At 39.1% G+C, this 22,446-nt stretch overlaps 1 protein-coding gene across 10 annotated transcripts in view; it reads right to left on the bottom strand.

Annotated features, from left to right (window-relative positions):
• Window positions 1–253: 253 nt before the first annotated feature.
• Window positions 254–22,446, bottom strand: part of LOC126353812 (heat shock factor protein-like) — a 200,957-nt gene continuing 178,764 nt past the window's right edge. For all 10 annotated transcript variants that reach the window (XM_050002917.1, XM_050002919.1, XM_050002924.1 and 7 more), the window contains 2 exons: window positions 19,172–19,262; window positions 254–3,299 (listed from right to left, as the gene is read on the bottom strand). In XM_050002917.1, coding sequence (XP_049858874.1) covers window positions 3,091–3,299; window positions 19,172–19,262 — 300 coding nt within the window. In that variant the 3' untranslated portion in view covers window positions 254–3,090. The remainder of the gene's footprint in view (window positions 3,300–19,171; window positions 19,263–22,446) is intronic.

Here is a 22,446-nt window from a genome sequence, read left to right as displayed (position 1 = left end):
GATCATGAGGGTGTTCCTGATACGACCAAACCAAGTTCCCAATTAGAGTTTATTTATGTGGAGTTATTTTGAGTAATAGTACAATCATACTGCCTCAGTTTATTTAGAATTATTTTTCATTAATTCAATTGCTCCCACTTATTAAAAAGTAAGAAAAAGTCTAAAGGATTAAATGTGACATTGAATTTTAAATGTTCAGAAAAACATATGAACATATTTATGTACGTACGGATGACGATAAAATAGATAAATGTAATGGATAGAGGCATTTATTACCAGTGTAGCAACATCAAACAGCTCCAAAAATAGAACATGGTATGACATAATTTAGTAAAAAAGGACAACACATTTAAGGATGCTAGATAATAATTTAAATGAAGTTATTTTGTGCCTGAATGCAGAATCTATACTTATATTCATCTGAATTACAACAGTCATGGTCATTCCTATCCTAATGGACAAGATTAAGTAGCAATTGAAACATCAAATTAAGTATAATGTTAACAACAGACTTTGAAGCAATAATCACTAAGCAGCTAGAATAAAATTTACTTTTGGGCTCTTTGCAAATATTAACAGCAAATTATGAATCTGAAAATTCCAGGAAAAAAGGAGGAAAGGCAACCACTAACCTGCAGATGAATGAAAAGTGTGCCACACACACTTGTTAACTGGAGGAAAACACAACTAGCTTTTGTACCATTTCTAATAACAATGTGCTCTTCATACATTAGTTCAAACAGAGGGAAATACAAATTTACAACTCTTCAGCCAAGAAGGGTGAAAGATCAAAAGCTTATGCAGTTTTCTAACCTATTACAGTTGTACATGTGCCACTTGCCATTAATCTGAGGGGTTGGTTAGCTTTCGTGCTTTTTGTTTGACAGAGCAGTATGGAGAAAAAAATTTATTTATAATAAATTTGCAAAGTGACATAGCGTAACAGTATGAATATTGAGTCTCTATACAGCTGCCTATATACAGTATATCAATGCGTTTTCAGATCCTGAGACTTACGGTACTATTTGTTGTAACTTAAATGAACTATTAAGCGAGTCCTAAATGAAATCTGTGAAACACATTTATACCGTGATTCAAAATTACTTTTGTTACAAATTATAAAAACAAAATGTTTTAGCAGATTCCATGTAATGAGTGGAAATTAACTGTCAATGTAGATCTATATAAACATTGACGCAGCACATCATGTTGCATAACCTTACTGCATAATGCATGAAACTCATCAATATGCAGAACAAAACTGAAAGAAACTATGTTAGTTTCTTAGTGTATCTTTGTTGGTCTCAAGTGTCATACCAGCTGCAGCAAAAACACACACACACACACACACACACACACACACACACACACACACACACAAAAGCATTTCATTCATCATTTCATAGTAAATACTTTTACATGAATATAATAGAGGGAAACATTCCACGGGGGAAAAATATATCTAAAAACAAAGATGATGTGACTTACCCAACGAAAGTGCTGGCAGGTCGAGAGACACACAAACACAAACACACACACAAAATTCAAGCTTTTGCAACCAACGGTTGCTTCATCAGGAAAGAGGGAAGGAGAGGGAAAAACAAAAGGATGTGGGTTTTAAGGGAGAGGGTAAGGAGTCATTCCAATCCCGGGAGCAGAAAGACTTACCTTAGGGGGGAAAAAGGACAGGTATACACTCGCGCGCGTACACACACACACACACACACACACACACACACACACACACACACACACACACACACACATTGCTTGTGTCTGTGTTCGCGCGCGTGCGTGCGTGTGTGTGTGTGTGTGTGTGTGTGTGTGTGTGTGTGTGTGTGTGTGTGTGTGTGTGCGCGCGCGCCTGTCCTCTTTTCCCCATAAGGTAAGTCTTTCCGCTCCCGGGATTGAAATGACTCCTTACCCTCTCCCTAAAAACCCACATCCTTTCGTCTTTCCCTCTTCTTCCCTCTTTCCTGATGAAGCAACCGTTGGTTGCGAAAGCTTGAATTTTGTGTGTATGTTTGTGTGTCTCTCCACCTGCCAGCACTTTCGTTGGATAGTCACATCATCTTTGTTTTTAGATATATAAATACTTTTACAAATATATTAAACAAAAACAGGAAATTATATTACATATGTTTAGGTACAATAAGGAGATTACTTAATATTTAACAAATAACAATGTATTCTCATTTCATATGACCCCATTACTCATATAAGCAGCTTCTAAGAACCTGTTAATAACAAGTACTACAGCTTGACACTGTCACTTGTAAGAAGAATGAAACGATGACATACCTTGCTCATGACTTTGCTGAACAAGACTTCAGTCATTTAAAAATGAAACACAGAAAAGAAGACTAAATGAAGCCTAAAGTTCCTCATTTTTTTTTTGGAAGGTTAACAGTCTGGGCCAATGAAACACAGAAGAATACTGTTTACTTCACACTCACACATAGTATGATGAATGATTTTTGCTTCATTGTAAGTCTCAATTACAAGAAGTAGTCTTGAAACTTAGGATTATTTTCACTTAATTCTCTAAGGAAGGATAACAATATACTGAAAAAATTAATGCTCAACATTATGTACCAATTAGAATTTTATGAAAATAAAAAAGTAATGTGTGTACAAAATTTCATGTTAGTGAAAGCGCATGAACAAGATATGTATTATACAAAAACATCCATGTTTTCACCCATGTAATTGTACATGCTATTGTCATACAACAGCTTTCATAAATACATATGTGCAAGTAATAGCTCCGTTACTTCCAGAAGTATGAGTTTCTTTTTATACAGGTATTTTTATTTACACTTTCTATTACCGTGTCCAATACCAAAACTAGATTACAACATTAAATGCACATTTAAAAGCACAGAAGTAACACAGTTTCAATAACAGTCCTAGAACATTCAGCTGTTCCAGTAAATATTGTAGCTGGCTGAATATAATCGCTTATTCCAGATGCTATTACATTTGTGTGTATGTTTACATATAAAACAATATTTGTTACATGTATAGCAGCTAAGATCACAATCTATAAATAATACCAGGCAGACAAATTTTACAAGCAGAAAGTAAAATTCATTGACTTATTTTAGGTGTGTTCAGACTCTGCGGACTAGGCGTTGCTAGATCTGTAGTTGTGTTGGCTGTAGGTGACCCACTACTGAAGTGAAAGTCTGGTGGTGATCCAGGTAAAATCCATTCTTCCTCTGAACTCTGGCACATATCAGAAAAGTCTAAAATGTCCCCAGGATATGTCATTAACTCACTTCCTGAAACGAGTGGATCTGCCACAAGGAGACAAAAAAATTATCTTCATTACACAAGTGTATTTAATCACAGTAATGCCAACTCTACTTGGACTGCCTCAAATTCAGTAGTATCAAGTAACCCATTTAAAAATGACTAATAATCAGCTGGAAATCATTAGCAGTAATGCATGGAAATCAGTGACAGTAATGTCTCAGGAGCATTAATAAATTTCTTATTTGCACAAGAGTTGTTAGCATTACTGCTGATAAAACTGTAAATAATGTAAACATACCAAGATGGAGCAAAGGGATGTAGAGAAAGACTTCATTTGAATTAAAATTTTGTCTAAGTCCATAAATTCTTAAAGGCTGCACTTAACAGAGCTTGTGCAAAATGTTTATACTAAAACATACTAGAGAAACAACAAAATTTATCGCAATATTATTTGGCACATCCCTTTGAAATATGACACAAATAGCTTCAATTTATGAGATAAGATAGGAACTGAACAGATGACCTCAAAAAGTTATTGCAGTAAAATGGCACCAGTAAGTGGCTCATGTTTAGACAATGGAAACAATACCTGACTTACCTGCAGTACTGTTGAATGCAATGAAACACCATTTTCTCAATGTAACAATATCAAACTATCAGTAGGTGGTGGTTCTTTCCAAACAAGAAACCATCAAAGTAACAATCAAATGAAAGTTCAGTTGACTACATTAGAAAATATGCAGGACAACCTTGTAAACAGGACAAAATTGTATACAAAAAACTTAAAATCATTATGAGTGGAGAAGCTTGAAAGAGGTTGAATGCCAAACGGTTGTAGGTGCACAGTACTCATGTATTCAGAAATAGTTCAAAATATTTGATGATGATTTCTACTTGTGCCTTTAGTTATCTATTCTCTGGTAGCCCTGTGCCAGGCGAGACATCAGAGTTTTTGTGCTCTCTTTTTCACTTTCCTTTGCACTTAGTCCATTAAATGCAGAAAAATTGTAAAGTTGGACTGTAATAGTATACCTGTTTATGTTTTGGCACTATTAACTTGGGGACTCCTGCTTAATTGTTCCGCTTTTCTTTCTGACAAGTTACAAAGTAGCACAAATCTCAAATTTGTACATAGTAGGTGAATATGGATTGGGGGCAAGAAATGAAAGAGGAAGCCATCTGGTAGAATTTTGCACAGAGCACAACTTAATCATAGCTAACACTTGGTTCAAGAATCATAAAAGAAGGTTGTATACATATAAGAAACCTGGAGATACTAGAAGGTATCAGATAGATTATATAATGGTAAGACAGAGATTCAGGAACCAGGTTTTAAACAGTAAGACATTTCCGGGGGCAGATGTGGACTCTGACCACAATTGATTGGTTATGAACTGTACATTAAAAATGAAGAAACTGCAAAAAGGTGGCAATTTAAGGAGATGGGACCTGGATAAACTTACTAAATCAAAGGTTGTAGAGAGTTTCAGGGAGAGCATAAGGGAACGATTGACAGGAATGGGGGACAGAAATACAGTAGATGAAGAATGGGTAGCTTTGAGGGATGAAGTAGTGAAGGCAGCAGAGGATCAAGTAGGTTAAAAAAACGAGGGCTAGTAGAAATCCTTGGGTAACAGAAGAAATATTGAATTTAATTGATGAAAGGAGAAAATATAAAAATGCAGTAAATGAAGCAGGTAAGAAGGAATACAAATGTCACTGAAATGAGATCGACAGGAAGTGCAAAATGGCTAAGCAGGGATGGCTAGAGGACAAATGTAAGGATGTAGAGGCTTATACCACTAGGGGTAAGATAGATACTGCCTACAGGAAAATTAAAGAGACCTTTGGAGAAAAGAGAACCATGCGTATGAATATCAAGAGCTCAGATGGAAACCCAGTTCTAAGCAAAGAAGGGAAAGCAGAAAGGTGGAAGGAGTATATAGAGGGTTTATACAAGGGCGATTTACTTGAGGAAAATATTATGGAAATGGAGGAGAATGAAGATGAAGATGAAATGGGAGATATGATACAGCGTAAAGAGTTTGACAGAGCACTGAAAGACCTAAGTAGAAACAAGGCCCCAGGAGTAGACAACATTCCATTAGAACTACTGACAGCCTTGGGAGAGCCAGTCCTGACATAACTCTACCATCTGGTGAGCAAGATGTATGAGACAGGCGAAATACCCTCAGACTTCAAGAAGAATATAATAATTCCAATCCCAAAGAAAGTAGGTGTTGACAGATGTGAAAATTACCAAACTATCAGTTTAATAAGTCACGGCTGCAAAATACTAACGCGAATTCTTTACAGATGAATGGAAAAACTGGTCGAAGCCGACCTCGGGGAAGATCAGTTTGGATTCCATAGAAATGTTGGAACACTTGAGGCAATATAGACCCTACGGCTTATCTTAGAACCTAGATTAAGAAAAGACAAACCTACGTTTCTAGCATTTGTAGACTGAGAGAAAGCTTTTGACAATGTTGACTGGAATACTGTCATTCAAATTCTGAAGGTGGCAGGGGTAAAATACAGGGAGCAAAAACTATTTACAATTTGTACAGAAACCAGATGGCAGTTATAAGAGTCGAGGGACATGAAAGAGAAGCAGTGGTTGGGAAGGGAGTGAGACAGGGTTGTAGTCTCTCCTCGATGTTATTCATTCTGTATATTGAGGAAGCAGTAAAGGAAACAAAATATAATTTCGGAGTAGGTATTAAAATCCATGGAGAAGAAATAAAAGCTTTGAGGTTCGCCGATGACATTGTAATTCTGTCAGAGACAGCAAAGGACTTGGAAGAGCAGTTGAATGGAATGGATAGTGTCTTGAAAGAAGGATATAAGATGAGCATCAACAAAAGCAAAACGAGGATAATGGAATATAGTCGAATTAAGTCGGGTGATGCTGAGGGAATTAGATTAGGAAATGAGACACTTAAAGTAGTAATGGAGTTTTCTTATTTGGGGAGCAAAATAACTGATGATGAAGTAAAGAGGATATAAAATGTAGACTGTCAATGGCAAGGAAAGTGTTTCTGATGAAAAGAAATTTGTTAACATCGAGTACAGATTTAAATGTCAGGAAGTCGTTTCTGAAAGTATTTGTATGGAGTGTAGCCATGCATGGAAGTGAAACGTGCACGTTAAATAGTTTAGACAAGAAGGGAATACAAGCTTTTGAAATGTGATGCTATAGAAGAATGCTGAAGATTAGATTGGTAGATTACATAACTAATGAGGAGGTATTGAATAGAATAGGGGAGAAGATGAGTTTGTAGCACAACTTGACAAGAAGAAGGGACCGGTTGGTAGGACATGTTCTGAGGAATCAAGGGATCACAAATTTAGCTTTGGAGGGCAGTGTGGAGGGTAAAAATCATAGAGGGAGACCAAGAGATGAATACACTAAGCAGATTCAGAATGACGTAGGTTTCAGTAAGTACTGGGAGATGAAGTAGCTTACACAGGATAGAGTAGCATGGAGAGCTGCATCAAAACAGTCTCAGGACTGAAGACCACATCAACGACAACAATTTATTTGTCTATGTTTCAATATTTAATTTTTTTCATAAATTATACTAAGTTGTTAACATATTATTGTATATGGAAGTTATATTTTAACAGTGAATTACAGTTTATTATAATATTATAACTGAAGGTGAGTCACCGGAACAAATTAGCAAATTTAAGTCCATGGGCAGTACTATCACTGCAGAAGAGAAGAAAGAGGAAGGAATTATGTTTAATGCAGACGGAAGAAATATTAAAAGGGACAGATTAGCTGTATATAGATCTCACTACATCCCAAAATTAACCAAAGGATGCAAAAGTTGGATAATGAGGAAGTGAACACAAAAATCTGAGCCAAATAGTAGATTTGAAATACCTCTGAAAAATAGAAAATAATATTTGGAAGGACACAATTAAAAACAGCCATACAAAAAATTTGTAATGCAAATAAACAGACAAAAGGGACAATTAATAAATACTTCTGTCACTTGACAAGGAAGAATATATTTTTATTATTAAATAAGGGAAAAAAATTAATTTCATACCTGTTGATTTTGAAAAGGGCTATCAGTAAAAACTCAGGCATGACAAAAAACTAACAGTTTTCAACATACTCCAGCTTGATGAAAATGATTCTTATGGGCTACAAAATACAATAATTCACGCATTGAAAACAGGTTACTTCAATGAAAACACATCTACTTAGACCATAGGCCAATAATTTGTAGATGAACAATACAATCTGGAAGAAATTCATGATAACAGCAGCAGGCGTGGTGAACATTGATTTGGAGCATACATTAAAAGGGCGTTCTTGATAAATTAAGAAGATATCTGGTAACTGGAAAAGGCGTTACACAATAAAACTTATTTAATGTAACACAGACAAGAAATAATGTAATACACACTGCAAATCACATGCTAGTTCAACTTTGAAGTCACAGTTGTGGCCTTTTTAACTTCCTGCAAAAAGTCTTGAGAAAATGTTTTGTCATAAAAGGGCTTCAAAACAGAATCAGAAATTCACTCTACATGGATAAGTTGAACTCTGTTCTATTTTTCTTCACACGGCTGAAAACACAATCGCATTCTGCACTGCTATGGGGCACTGTAAGAATACAGAGCATTACTCTAGAAATTCAGTTGTACTTAAGAAGTGTATCAGTTCCATGAATTCTTGATATTTGTGCCCAACTGGAACCACTTGCAGCATGTTCATTTGCTGCCAAAGTGTCATCTACCTGAACAGCTGTGAACTGCCTCTGAAGCTCATTCACCACCTTAATTGTAGTTTCATTTCCTTCCTTGCATAACTCGATACGAAACTATTCCAAGAAAAAAAGGAATGGAAGAAAACTGTACATATTCAATTTTTTCTAATGTAAAACTTGAGGATGCTTTAACACATCATCCTCGAGTGGAAACTTGCTGATGATGTAGTCACAGAGAGTATAAAAGTAGTTTCTCACTGATGAAAAGAAAAGGGATTGAGTCAACAGAAGTGACCAATTCTGTCTGCTTTGACCTGTGACGTAAGGGTGTTGAGGGGTGTGACGTCATTATAACACAGAGTTTTTGAGTTGGTTGTGTTTGTAGATGTTGTGTTGTTTGTTTTATATGCCGAAACAGAATTGTAAGAGCCATAGAAAACACTGCATCAAGAAGCTCATGCAAGCCCTTATTCAAGAAACTACATATCCTTCCACTGCCATGTCTGTACATTTTACAAGTAATCATATTTGTACGGAAAATCTTAGAAAATAGCAACAATCTTGTGTTAACTAACCAGAGTATCCACCTCTATAACACAAGGAGAAAGCAGGACATACATGTTCAACATGCACACACAACACTAAAACAGAACTGACAACTGCAAACAGGGAACAGACTATGCAATAAACTACCTACAAACATTAAAACAATAAAAGACACTTCAAAATTTAAAACTGCTATCTATAAATATTTATTGCAAAAACGTAATTGTAGTACAGATGAATATCTCGAAGGGAAAAAAAGAAAAAGGAAAAAAAAGATAAGGAAAGAAAAAAAATGAATTACTTGGATTAAATATAATGTATGGAAGCTGAACCTTCAGTTGTGATAATGGGTGGTGATATTTTTATTTATTTATTCACACGACAAGTTCCATACGACAAAATTGTGGAGCAAATCTCCAAGGTCATGGAACATATCAATACACGAAATTACAATGTAAAAGCAATAAAAGATAAAAATAAAATGTTTATTAACCCAAAAAAGTCAAGATGTAAGTAAATGCAATCAACAATACAACATAAGAACAGCTTAATGTTTCAAGGAGCTCCTCGACAGAATAGAAGGACTGGCCAATGAGGAAACTCTTCAGCTTCGAATTGAAAGTGCATGGATTACTGCTAAGATTTCAAAATTCTTGTGGTAGCTTATTGAAAATGTATGCAGCAGTATACATCATGCCTTTCTGAACAAGAATGAAGGAAATCCAATCCAAATGCAGGTTGGATTTCTATCGAGTATTAACTGAGTGAAAGTTGCTTATTCTTGGGAATAAGCTGATATTGTTAAAAAGAAACGACAGCGAAGAATATGTATATTGAGAGGCCATTGTCAAAATACCCTGACTAGTGAACAGGATCAACAAGAGGTTTGAGAACTTACACCACCTATTGACTGAACTGCCTGTTTCTGAGCCAAAAATATCCTTTTAGAATGGGAAGAGTTACCCCAAAATATATTACCATACGACATAACCAAATGAAAATAAGCAAAGTAGACTAATTTTTGTGTCGAATGATCGCATACTTCAGATACCATTTGAATAGTGAAGATGGCAACATTAAGTCATGGACAAGATCCTGAAAGTGGGCTTTCCACGACAGTTTACTATCTACCTGAACACCTAAAAATTTCAACTGTTCAGTTTCACGAGTCATATGCCTATACTGTGAAATTAAAATGTCGGCTTTTGTTGAATTGTGTGTCAGACATTGTAAAAACTGAGTCTTATTATGATTTATCATTAGTTTATTTTCTACCGTGAACTTCATGTCATGAACCGTACTATGTGAAACCGAGCCAACATTGCACGCAACTTCCTTTACCACCAAGCTAGTGTCATCAACAAACAGAAATATTTTAGAGTTACCCATAATACTAAAGGGCATATCATTTACATAAATAAGGAAGAGGAGTGGCCCCAACACTGACCCCTGGGGCACCCTTCACTTGACCGTACCCTACTCAGACCACACAACACAGCCATTCTCAGCACTGTGAATAATGACCTTCTGCTGTCTATTGCTGAAGTAAGAAGTTAATCAATTGTGAACTACTCCCCATATTCTGTAATGGTCCAACTTCTGGAGCAATATTTTGTGATCAACACAATTAAATGCCTTAGTTAAATAATAATAATAATAATAAAATGCCTAGTGTTTGAAACCTATCGGTAAACCTCACAGAGAAAAGAGAATATAGCATTTTGCATTGTTAAGCGACTTCTAAAGCCAAACTATACATTTGATAGCAAATCGTGTGATATAACATGATCAATCATCCTAACACACACAGCCTTTTCAATAACTTTAGCAAACATTGATGGTATAGAAACAGGCCTAAAATTGTCTAAATTACCCCTTTCTCCCTTTTTATAAATAAGCTTTACTACTGAGCACTTTAATAGTTCAGGAAACTGACCATTCTTAAAGGAAAAATTACAAATATGGCTAAATACAGGGCTAACGTGTGCAGCACAGTATTTTAATATTCTGTGAAGCACTCCATCATAGATTAGATTAGATTAGATTAATACTTGTTCCATAGATCATCAATACGACACTTCGTAATGATGTGGAACATGTCGTGTTAATAAAAGATGTCTGTACAAGATATTACATTACACAAAATATTGCATGACACTAATGTTTAAGTTGGTTTTTTTCCCCTCCCTTAATTTATATCTAAAAATTCAACCAATGAGGAGAAGGAGTTGTCATCTAGAAATTCTTTTAATTTATTTTTATATGTTGGTTGGCTATCTGTCAGGCTTTTGATGCTGTTTGTTAGGTGACCAAAGACTTTTGTGGCAGCATAATTTACCCCTTTCTGTGCCAAAGTCAGATTTAACCCTGCATAGTGAAGATCATCCTTTCTCCTGGTGTTATAGCTATGCACACTGCTATTACTTTTGAACTAGGTTGGATTATTAACAAAAAATTTCATAAGTGAATATATATACTGTGAGGTTACTGTGAGGATCCCTAGATCCTTAAATAGATGTCTGCAGGATGACCGTCGGTGGGCACCAGCAATTATTCTGATTACACGTTTTTGAGCAATGAATACCTTTCTACTCAACGATGAATTACCCCAGAATATGATGCCATATCCATGAGAGTCCTTAGTCTTCAGTGATTTATTTATTGACTCAATCTACCCCTTGTCTGTATCACTGAGGAGTATTTCAGGCATCAATCCCGAAAAGACATTTGCCAAGAAAGTTATATAATTCCCTGCAAAAACGTTTATTTAATTCACCAGCAACGCTCAGAAAATGATTGTTAAATAGTGTACATATATCTGATTTAACAGTAACGGAAATATTTTTACTACGAACTGACTTTATATTAATCACCTTGTGCTGTTGACCAGACACTTCCTTCACAACTGATCATATGGTTTTAATTTTATCTTGTGAATTAGTTGTTCTACATCTACATCTACATGACTACTCTGCAATTCACATTTAAGTGCTTGGCAGAGGATTCATCGAACCACAATCATACTATCTCTCTACTATTCCACTCCCGAACAGCGAGCGGGAAATACGAACACCTAAACCTTTCTGTTCGAGCTCTGATTTCTCTTATTTTATTTTGATGATCATTCCTACCTATGTAGGTTGGGCTCAACAAAATATTTTTGCATTCGGAAGAGAAAGTTGGTGACTGAAATTTCGTAAAAAGGTCTCGCCGCGACGAAAAACGTCTATGCTGTAATGACTTCCATCCCAACTCGTGTATCATATCTGCCACACTCTCTCCCCTATAACGCGATAATACAAAACGAGCTGCCCTTGTTTGCACCCTTTCGATGTCCTCCGTCAATCCCACCTGGTAAGGATCCCACACCGCGCAGCAATATTCTAACAGAGGACGAACGAGTGTAGTGTAAGCTGTCTCTTTAGTGGACTTGTTGCATCTTCTAAGTGTCCTGCCAATGAAACGCAACCTTTGGCTCGCCTTCCCCACAATATTATCTATGTGGTCCTTCCAACTGAAGTTGATCGTAATTTTAACACCCAGGTACTTAGTTGAATTGACAGCCTTGAGAATTGTACTATTTATCGAGTAATCGAATTCCAACGGATTTCTTTTGGAACTCATGTGGATCATCTCACACTTTTCGTTATTTAGCGTCAACTGCCACCTGACACACCATACAGCAATCTTTTTCTAAATCGCTTTGCAACTGATACTGGTCTTCGGATGACCTTACTAGACGGTAAATTACAGCATCATCTGCGAACAATCTAAGAGAACTGCTCAGATTGTCACCCAGGTCATTTATATAGATCAGGAACAGCAGAAGTCCCAGGACGCTTCCCTGGGGAACACCCGATATCACTTCAGTTTTACTCGATGATTTGCCGTCTATTACTACGAACTGCGACCTTCCTGACAGGAAATCACGAATCCAGTCGCACAACTGAGACGATACCCCATAGCTCCTCAGCTTGATTAGAAGTCGCTTGTGAGGAACGGTGTCAAAAGCTTTCCGGAAATCTAGAAATACGGAATCAACTTGAGATCCCCTGTCGATAGCGGCCATTACTTCGTGCGAATAAAGAGCTAGCTGCGTTGCACAAGAGCGATGTTTTCTGAAGCCATGCTGATTACGTGTCAATAGATCATTCCCTTCGAGGTGATTCATAATGTTTGAATACAGTATATGCTCCAAAACCCTACTGCAAACCGACATCAATGATATAGGTCTGTAGTTAAATGGATTACTCCTACTACCCTTCTTGAACACTGGTGCGTCTGCGCAATTTTCCAATCTGTAGGCACAGATCTATCGGTGAGAGAGCGGTTGTATATGAGTGCTAAGTAGGGAGCTATAGTATCAGCGTAATCTGAAAGGAACCTAATCGGTACACAATCTGGACCTGAAAACTTGCCCGTATCAAGCGATTTGAGTTGCTTCGCAACCCCTAAGGTATCTACTTCTAAGAAACTCATGCTAGCAGATGTTCGTGTTTCAAATTCTGGAATATTCCATTCGTCTTCCCTGGTGAAGGAATTTCGGAAAACTGCGTTCAATAACTCCACTTTAGCGGCACAGTCATCGATAACAGTACCATCGGCACTGCGCAGCGAAGGTGTTGACTGCGTCTTGCCGCTTGTGTACTTTACATACGACCAGAATTTCTTCGGATTTTCTACCAGTTTCGTTGTGGAACCTATTAAAGGCATCTCGCATCGAAGTACGTGCCAAATTTCGCGCGTCTGTAAATTTTAGCCCATCTTCGGGATTTCGCGTTCTTCTGAACTTCACATGCTTTTTTCGTTGCCTCTGCAACAGCGTTCGGACCTTTTTTTGTGTACCACGGGGGATCCGTTCCATCTCTTACCAATTTATGAGGTATGAATATCTCAATTGCTGTTGCTACTATATCTTTGAATTTGAGCCACATCTCGTCTACATTCGCATAGTTAGTTCGGAAGGAATGGAAATTGTCTTTTAGGAAGGCTTCTAGTGACACTTTATCCGCTTTTTTAAATAAAATTATTTTGCGTTTGTTTCTGATGGATTTGGAAGAAATGGTATTGAGCCTAGCTACAATGACCTTGTGATCACTAATCCCTGTATCAGTCACGATGCTCTCTATCAGCTCTGGATTGTTTGTGGCTAAGAGATCAAGTGTGTTTTCGCAACCATTTACAATTCACGTGGGTTCGTGGACTAACTGCTTGAAATAATTTTCGGAGAAAGCATTTAGGACAATCTTGGAAAACGTTTTCTGCCTACCACCGGTTTTGAACAAGTATTTTTGCCAACAAACCGAGGGTAGGTTGAAGTCCCCACCAACTATAACCGTATGAGTGGGGTATTTATTTGTTACGAGACTCAAACTTTCTCTGAACTGTTCCGCAACTGTATCATCGGAGTCTGGGGGTCGGTAAAAGGAGCCAATTATTAACTTAATTCGGCTGTTAAGTATAACCTCCACCCATACCAATTCGCACGGAGTATCTACTTCGACTTCACTACAAGATAAACCACTACTGACAGACACAAACACTCCACCACCAAATCTGCCTAATCCGACTTCACTACAAGATAAACCACTACTGACAGACACAAACACTCCACCACCAATTCTGCCTAATCTATCTTTCCTGAAAACCGTCTGAGACTTCGTAAAAATTTCTGCAGAACTTACTTCAGGCTTTAGCCAGCTTTCTGTACCTATAACGATATCAGCTTCTGTGCTTTCTATTAGCGGTTGAAGCTCAGGGACTTTTCCAGCGCAACTACAACAATTTACAACTATAATTCCGACTGTTCCTTGATCCAAGCACGTCCTGTAATTGCCAAGCACCCTTTGACATTGCAGCCCATACCGCACTTTCCCGAGGCCTTCTAACCTAAAAAACCGCCCAGTCCACGCCACACAGCCTCCGCTACCCGTGTAGCCGCCAGCTGAGTGTAGTTCTATTTGCGTAACACACACTATTTTTTAAGCATCTTACAATACTGCTTGTAATGGGCTACTGTAGCTTGATTGTCACTACTTCTAACATTTTGATATAATTTCCGCTTTGTTCTATATGATGTTCTTATCCCTCTAGTCACCCATCTGAGCTGCTTTTTATGGCTAGCACCCTGTTTAGAACATTCGAATGGAAAGCAACTGTCAAAGAGCATGAGAAATGTGTTAATAAAAGCATTATATTTGTCATCTATGTTATCGGCATTATACACACTCTACTACTCTTGTTCCTGGACGAGGTTTAGAAAACTCTCTATTGCCATAGGATTAACTTTCCTACGTAGTTTGTAAATATATGTGACATTTGTTAGAGTACAAAAGTGTTTTAGTGTTAAAATTTGTGGACCATGGTCTGAATGGCCATTTTACTAACAGAATCTGCACCTAGTAATTTAAGAATGCATAAAAATATTGTCCGTGGCTCTGTTACTGTTCCCCTGCACCTTGTTGGAAAGAACAGGCTGCATCAGATTGTATTAATTTAAGAGATCTACCAACATCCTTTTTCTGCCATTATCACATACAAAATTAATATTGAAGTCACCACATATAATTAATTTCTGGTACTTCCTATAAAGTGAATCAAGAACCCTCTCTAGTTTGAGCAGAAATGCTATTAAATCAGAGTTAAGGGACCAATAAACAACAAAAATTAGGAGTTTAGTTTCACTAAATTCAGCTGCTCCTGCACAACATTCAAATATCTGTTCAGTGCAGTGCTGTGATATGTCTATGGACTCAAATGGAATACTGTTTTTTCATACGTAGCCACTTCCCCACTCCACAATGAAGTCCGTGCAAAACAGCCAGCCAATTTGTATCCTGGTAAAGGAAGCCTCTGAACTGTGCTCTGATACACCAATAATTCCAGAGTCAACGTCTGTAAACAGTTCACTAACTTCATCTCTAATACCTCAGATTTTAATGAAATATGCTATTTCCTTCTCTTCTTGGAAACATGACATCTGCTGAAGGCGATTCTTTAGTTACAGAGACACGTATACCTATCAGCTGACTTCAACCTAAAAAAGGTGCAGCTCTGACACCAAGTACCACAGGAATTTTTCCGCAAGTGAACCCATAACCACTACACTGTCACGTATAAGCTTTGCCAGCCTCCCATTCCCATATCTACTGAGGTACAAGCCATGCAGATGTTCGGTCTTATTGCTACATTGAGACTGACGAGAGTTCTGGTGGTTCAGACCATGGACAAGTATATGTGGTGTGTGTGTTGGCTGATAGGTGGTATTTCCAGAAGCTTTTCTTAGCAAGTAGTTTTGGTTTTATTTTGTAGTAATTGTGAGGTTTTGTGTATGTGTATGGTAGGTTGTTGCTTGTGTTTTAACTGATGTACTGAGTATGGGATGTATGGGATATTTGAGTTGGTGCAATTTTGACTCCAATTTTCAGAGTTGTAGGAGTTGTTTTTTGGTATTGACAACTGCAGTTGCACTATATCGGTCAAGGTAAATGTCTGATAACACTTTTTGGGGTTATTATATACACTCCTAGAAATGGAAAAAAGAACACATTGACACCGGTGTGTCAGACCCACCATACTTGCTCCGGACACTGCGAGAGGGCTGTACAAGCAATGATCACACGCACGGCACAGCGGACACACCAGGAACCGCGGTGTTGGCCGTCGAATGGCGCTAGCTGCGCAGCATTTGTGCACCGCCGCCGTCAGTGTCAGCCAGTTTGCCGTGGCATACGGAGCTCCATCACAGTCTTTAACACTGGTAGCATGCTGCGACAGCGTGGACATGAACCGTATGTGCAGTTGACGGACTCTGAGCGAGGGCGTATAGTGGGCATGCGGGAGGCCGGGTGGACGTACCGCCGAGTTGCTCAACACGTGGGGCGTGAAGTCTCCACAGAACATCAATGTTGTCGCCAGTGGTCGGCGGAAGGTGAACGTGCCCGTCGACCTGGGACCGCACCGCAGCGACGCACGGATGCACGCCAAGACCGTAGGATCCTATGCAGTGCTGTAGGGGACCGCACCGCCACTTCCCAGCAAATTAGGGACACTGTTGCTCCTGGGGTATCGGCGAGGACCATTCGCAACCGTCTCCCTGAAGCTGGGCTACGGTCCCGTGCACCATTAGGCCGTCTTCTGCTCACGCCCCAACATCGTGCAGCCCGCCTCCAGTGGTGTCGCGACAGGCGTGAATGGAGGGACAAATGGAGACGTGTCGTCTTCAGCGATGAGAGTCACTTCTGCCTTGGTGCCAATGATGGTCGTATGCGTGTTTGGCGCCGTGCAGGTGAGCGCCACAATCAGGACTGCCTACGACCGAGGCACACAGGGCAAACACCCGGCATCATGGTGTGGGGAGTGATCTCCTACACTGGCCGTACACCTCTGGTGATCGTCAAAGGGACACTGAATAGTGCACGGTACATCCAAACCGTCATCGAACCCATAGTTCTACCATTCCTAGACCGGCAAGGGAACTTGCTGTTCCAACAGGAACTGAATAGTGCACGGTACATCCAAACCGTCATCGAACCCATAGCTCTACCATTCCTAGACCGGCAAGGGAACTTGCTGTTCCAACAGGACAATGCACGTCCGCATGTATCCCGTGCCACCCAACGTGCTCTAGAAGGTGTAAGTCAACTACCCTTGCCAGCAAGATCTCCGGATCTGTCCCCCATTGAGCATGTTTGGGACTGGATGAAGCGTCGTCTCACGTGGTCTGCACGTCCAGCACGAACGCTGGTCCAACTGAGGCGCCAGGTGGAAATGGCATGGCAAGCGGTTCGACAGGACTACATCCAGCATCTCTACGATCGTCTCCATGGGAGAATAGCAGCCTGCATTGCTGCGAAAGGTGGATATACACTGTACTAGTGCCGACATTGTGCATGCTCTGTTGCCTGTGTCTATGTGCCTGTGGTTCTGTCAGTGTGATCATGTGATGTATCTGACCCCACGAATGTGTCAATAAAGTTTCCCCTTCCTGGGACAATGAATTCACGGTGTTCTTATTTCAATTTCCAGGAGTGTATCAATAACTGCTGTTGAAATACACAGGACAAAGAAAATGAACAGTTCGTGGGGTTTTATTTGTATAGGGGAATGGTGTAATTTAAACTTTTTTGGTTATTATCTGTTTTGGGATGGTGCAGTGTTTTTTCACTGTTGTATATTTAGCTTGCTCCCATCCTAAACCCCCAATTTTCTGCAATTGTCCTGTTAGTTCCATTTAATTTTTGGAATGAGACTTATTTTGTAATTTTTATTTTTGTTTGCGTTTGTTGGCACGTGTATGCAGTGACATCATTGCCATTTTGTGTGTGCTGTAAGTAGCCATTTCCACCATACCAATGATGTCGTGTGTCAAAGCAGACAGGTGGAATCAGATGCTGCTGTGATGCCAAGGGATTTATCTACATCCTGAAGATCATTCATTATGATCCAAGTCTGAATGACTAACTCATCATCACTTCTTCGATTTTGAATCAAGTTGTACTCAACTCCAAGCAATAGGGAGATTTTGACATTTTTGGGCTTAACAAACTTGGTGAACAACTGCTTTAGCAAATCCATAAGAAGTTCTCATAAAAAGTAAACTTGTGGGGAAGAAGTCTGAAGGGCAACATTCAATTTGCCAAATACAGGAATAGTCACATGAAAGAAAGTGCAAAAGGCCTTGTTAAAGTTTGAGGACTGGAACATGAACCACTTTTCTTCACATGTTGTAGCAGAAGTCTTTTTTAGGTTGAGTTGGTCACATTTAGAAGAATATGCTATTTTATCAGGGGCCTGTGTAGTAGCAGTATCAAGAATGCTCTTCTTCTGATACTCTTTGGAACCACTTTGCTTAACTCTATGTATTCTGAAAGATGTCATGTTTCTGGAAATATATTGGGTACTTCCTCCTTAAAGAAAGAAAGAAGCAGATGCCACTGATCCAATAGTCAATCCACATATGTGCCTAAAGATAACTACCTAGTACACACATACTTCAGAATTTTCTATTCTGGAGGGAGGGAGGGAGGGAGGGAGGGAGGGAGGGAGGGAGGGAGGGAGAGGTAGGGTGGAGGATACTGAGCCCAAATTTCACCTGGTGGGTTTTTTACTCTGCTTATAAATATAAGCTGTCCATATAAATAACAGATATTACAGTCCTTCCTATCTTTTTCGTACTGCCTTTGTTTTATTGAAGCGAATGCTTCATTCACGTCAGAAAGAGGAGGTATTGGGAGGAATGAAGGTAGCGAGCGAAAGGGAGGTCAGTGGAAGAGAGAAAATCAATATCAAGGACTAAATGCTGTTACATCTATTATGCACCTTCGTTCACATATTCAATATGTTTATGACATGTTTCCCTTATCAAATGCCATCAAAAGAAGTGGCGAATGTGAAACTATAAATTTCTATTTGATCGAACACTTGGTTGCCACTGCATTTTCATAAAGCTTAACACAAAATCAAACAATGGAATATCTAATTAGGAATATATGTACATCTTTAGATTATTACATATTCCTTGTTTGAATGAATATTACTTATTAAATTTTACCTCTTTAATTAATTATAGTTCAAAATAAATTTCTGCATGACACTCATACATAAAGCAAACTGTCTTCATAAAGCTTATTTTCACTTACCAGCCACATTGTTATCTTTACGTTTTTGTTCACCTTCTGGTCCTGGAGCTAGATGAATACCATATGAAATAAGGTCATCTCCTCCAAACAGCTGAAAACGTAATTGATTATCAGGTTTGAAGTCTACAAATAAAACATCTCAGCCACATTTAAAAGTACATTTATCCACTGGATAAAGTGCTATGAAAACACAGTATGATACAAATAATAGCAATTATTAAAACATACTTGTTGACTCTTCTACCAAAAAAGCTTAAGAACATCTTATAAGCTCGCCGTTCACCTTTCTCATGTGAATACTGTACTCTTACACTCACCTACCATCTCAAAATACTCAATAAATTTCCAAGGGAAAAAAGGCTGACCTAGAAACACTATTAGAAATAAAATACAATAAAAGAGTAACTCTTCAGGCTTTCCCAGCAATCTAATGACATCTTGGGTTGTCGGGTGTTCTGCCGGATACCAGCGTCGTACTTGCACGATTTTTCGGTCACGTAGCTCGTTACCTTCATCAGGTGCGACCTGAGACTGCTCCTCTAGTGGACCTGGTCCAGTATCTATGCCTCTGGCCTTCCCCCTCCACCAACAGCTGCATGCGCTTCCTCTGTGGTCCGCGCCTGCAGGTCGCAGGGAATGGGCACGGACCACAGAGGAAGCGCATGCAGCCGTTGGTGGAGGGGGAAGGCCAGAGGCATAAATACTGGACCAGGTCCACTGGAGGAGCAGTCTCAGGTCGCACCTGATGAAGGTAACGAGCTACGTGACCGAAATATCGTGCAAGTACGACGCTGATATCTGGCAGAACACACGACAACCAAAGATGTCACAATAAAAGAGGTTATGTAGCACTAGGTATTATACTACTGAGAGTTCACTTGATAGATAGGGGAAATACCTTCACACTCCAAGACGACTTGGCGAAGATCAGTTTGGATTCTGGCAAAATGTAGGAATCACGAGGCAATAATGAGCCTATAACTTCTCAATATAGGTCAAGGAAAGGCAAACCTATGTCTATAGCATTTATAGACTTAGAGAAAGGTTTTGATAATGCTGACTGGAATATATTCACTGAAACTCTGAAGATAGCACAGGTAAAATGCAGGGAGCAACTTGTACAGAAACCATTCTTCAATTATGGGAGTTGAAGGGCATGAAAAGGAAGCAACAGCTGAGAAGGGTGAGGAACATGGTTGTAGTGTATCCCTGATCTTGATGTTATTTCATCTGCATATTGAGCAAGCAGTATAGGAAACCAAAAATACATTTCCAAAAGGAATTGTAGTTCAGAGAGAAGAAATAAAAGCTTTGAAGTTTGCTGATGACACTGTAATTTTGTCAGAGACAGCAAAGGGCTTGGAGCAGCAGTTGAATGGATGGACAGTGCCGTGAAAGGAGGATGTATTGATGAAAATCACAAAAGCAAAATAAGGGTAATGGAATGCAGTAAAAATAAACCAGGAAATGCTGATGGAATTAGATTAGAAAATGAGACACTAAAAGTAGTAGATGAATTTAACTATTTGGGCAGTAGATAATTTAAGAGGAGGATATAAAATGTAGACTGTCAATTGTAAGAAAATTGTTTGTGAAGAAAGAGAAATTTTTTACCACCAAATACAAATTTAAGTGTTAGGAAGTCTTTTCTGAAGATATTTGTCTGAATGTAGCTTTGTACAGAAGTGAAATATAGGATGCTAAGCCACTGAGAAAAAAAGAAAATGGAGGCTTTTGAAATGTGGAGCTACAGAAGAATGCTAACGGTTAAGTGGGTAGATTGGGTAACTAATGAGGAGGTACTGAAAAGAATAGGAGAGAAAAGAATTTTGTGGCATAATTTGAATAAAAGAAGGGACTTGTTGATAGGGCACATTTGAGTTATCAAGTAATTGTCAATTTACTATTTGATGGAAGTGTGGATGGGCTAAAAATGGTAATGGGAGATCAAGAGATGAGTACAGTCAGCAGCAGGTTCTAATAGATGTGAGCTGCAGCAGTTATTCAGAAATAAAGAGGCTTGCACAGGAAAGACTAGCATGGAGAGCAGTATCAAACCAGTTCAAATGGCTCTGGGCACTATGGAACTTAACATCTGAGGTCATCAGTCCCCTAGAACATAGAACTACTTAAACCTAACTAACCTAAGGACATCACACACAACCATGCCCGAGGCAGGATTCAAACCTGCGACCGTAGCGGTTCTGCAGTTCCAGACTGAAGCGCCTAGAACTGCTCGGCCAGCTATCAAACAAGTCTTTGGACTGAATTGCAGAACAACAGTTCACCTGCACCTGTAAGAGTTGTGCGCGATTTCAATAATTAATTGAAGATTACGAAGTTCAATTTCCTATTCCCTACTTCCCATTAAACTGGTGACAAAAAGAAAGCAAAAAGTTTTATGTTAATAGAATAAGGAAAAAGCTCCAGACAGGCACAACAAAAAGACACTTACACATTAGCTTTTGGCCAAATCCCTCCATCAGAGAAGGAAACCCAAACACAGACATTCATACAAGCAAGTATATCTCTCACATACAATGCCGTCTATGGCAGCTCAGACTGGAGATGCCATAAATGGGGATCATCTTTACGGTAAGCAACAATCTATCTTCTTCCTTATATTGTTGGTATTCCAATCTGGAGTTTCCAAAGTTTTAAATTAAACAAACAAAAACATATTTGCAGAACAGACTGTTGAATCACAAGCTGCCATATCTTGCAGGTTTTCATCTGCCATTAGTGTAGCGAAGCTAGCTGGCACAAACCACCACTGCCATAGAGGCACCGATTAAAGTAATCAGCTGGCATAGAGGCACCGATTAAAGTAATCAGCTGGCATAGCATTTCACCATCACAGCCAGCCTCAGTAAATTTGTAAGGCTACTCGCTTGTCAATCAGCAATGTTACCAAAATTCAGGATACTTCTGCGACAATGCTACAGGAGAGCTATGTGACACCTGAGGTATCTGCATGTCAACAATCTTGATCTTGGCAACTATATCCAGCTGGCAAAAGCGATAGAGTCAATGGCCAGTGTGGAACGAGCAACTGCCGTGTGGCCTGGAGAAGCATCGTCGCTTTACTGTCATCTTCTGGTACAGTCATAAAGTCTGCCACTCTGCAGGACCACTTGCTGTACTGTCCAGCATCAGCTCCTATAGGCCACGATTCAAGCAAGGATCCTTCCAGTCACTGACCTGCTTTGTGACTACCGTTGCCACATGCCATCAGCCACACATCAGTAGCCATAGTACACTCCCTGGATGACACT

This window comes from Schistocerca gregaria, chromosome 3 (genome assembly GCF_023897955.1).
Source record: "Schistocerca gregaria isolate iqSchGreg1 chromosome 3, iqSchGreg1.2, whole genome shotgun sequence".
In the NCBI taxonomy this organism is placed as follows: Eukaryota; Metazoa; Arthropoda; class Insecta; order Orthoptera; family Acrididae; genus Schistocerca; species Schistocerca gregaria.
The sequence above is the reverse complement of the archived record's forward strand: the minus strand, read 5'-3'. Positions and strand labels throughout refer to the sequence as shown.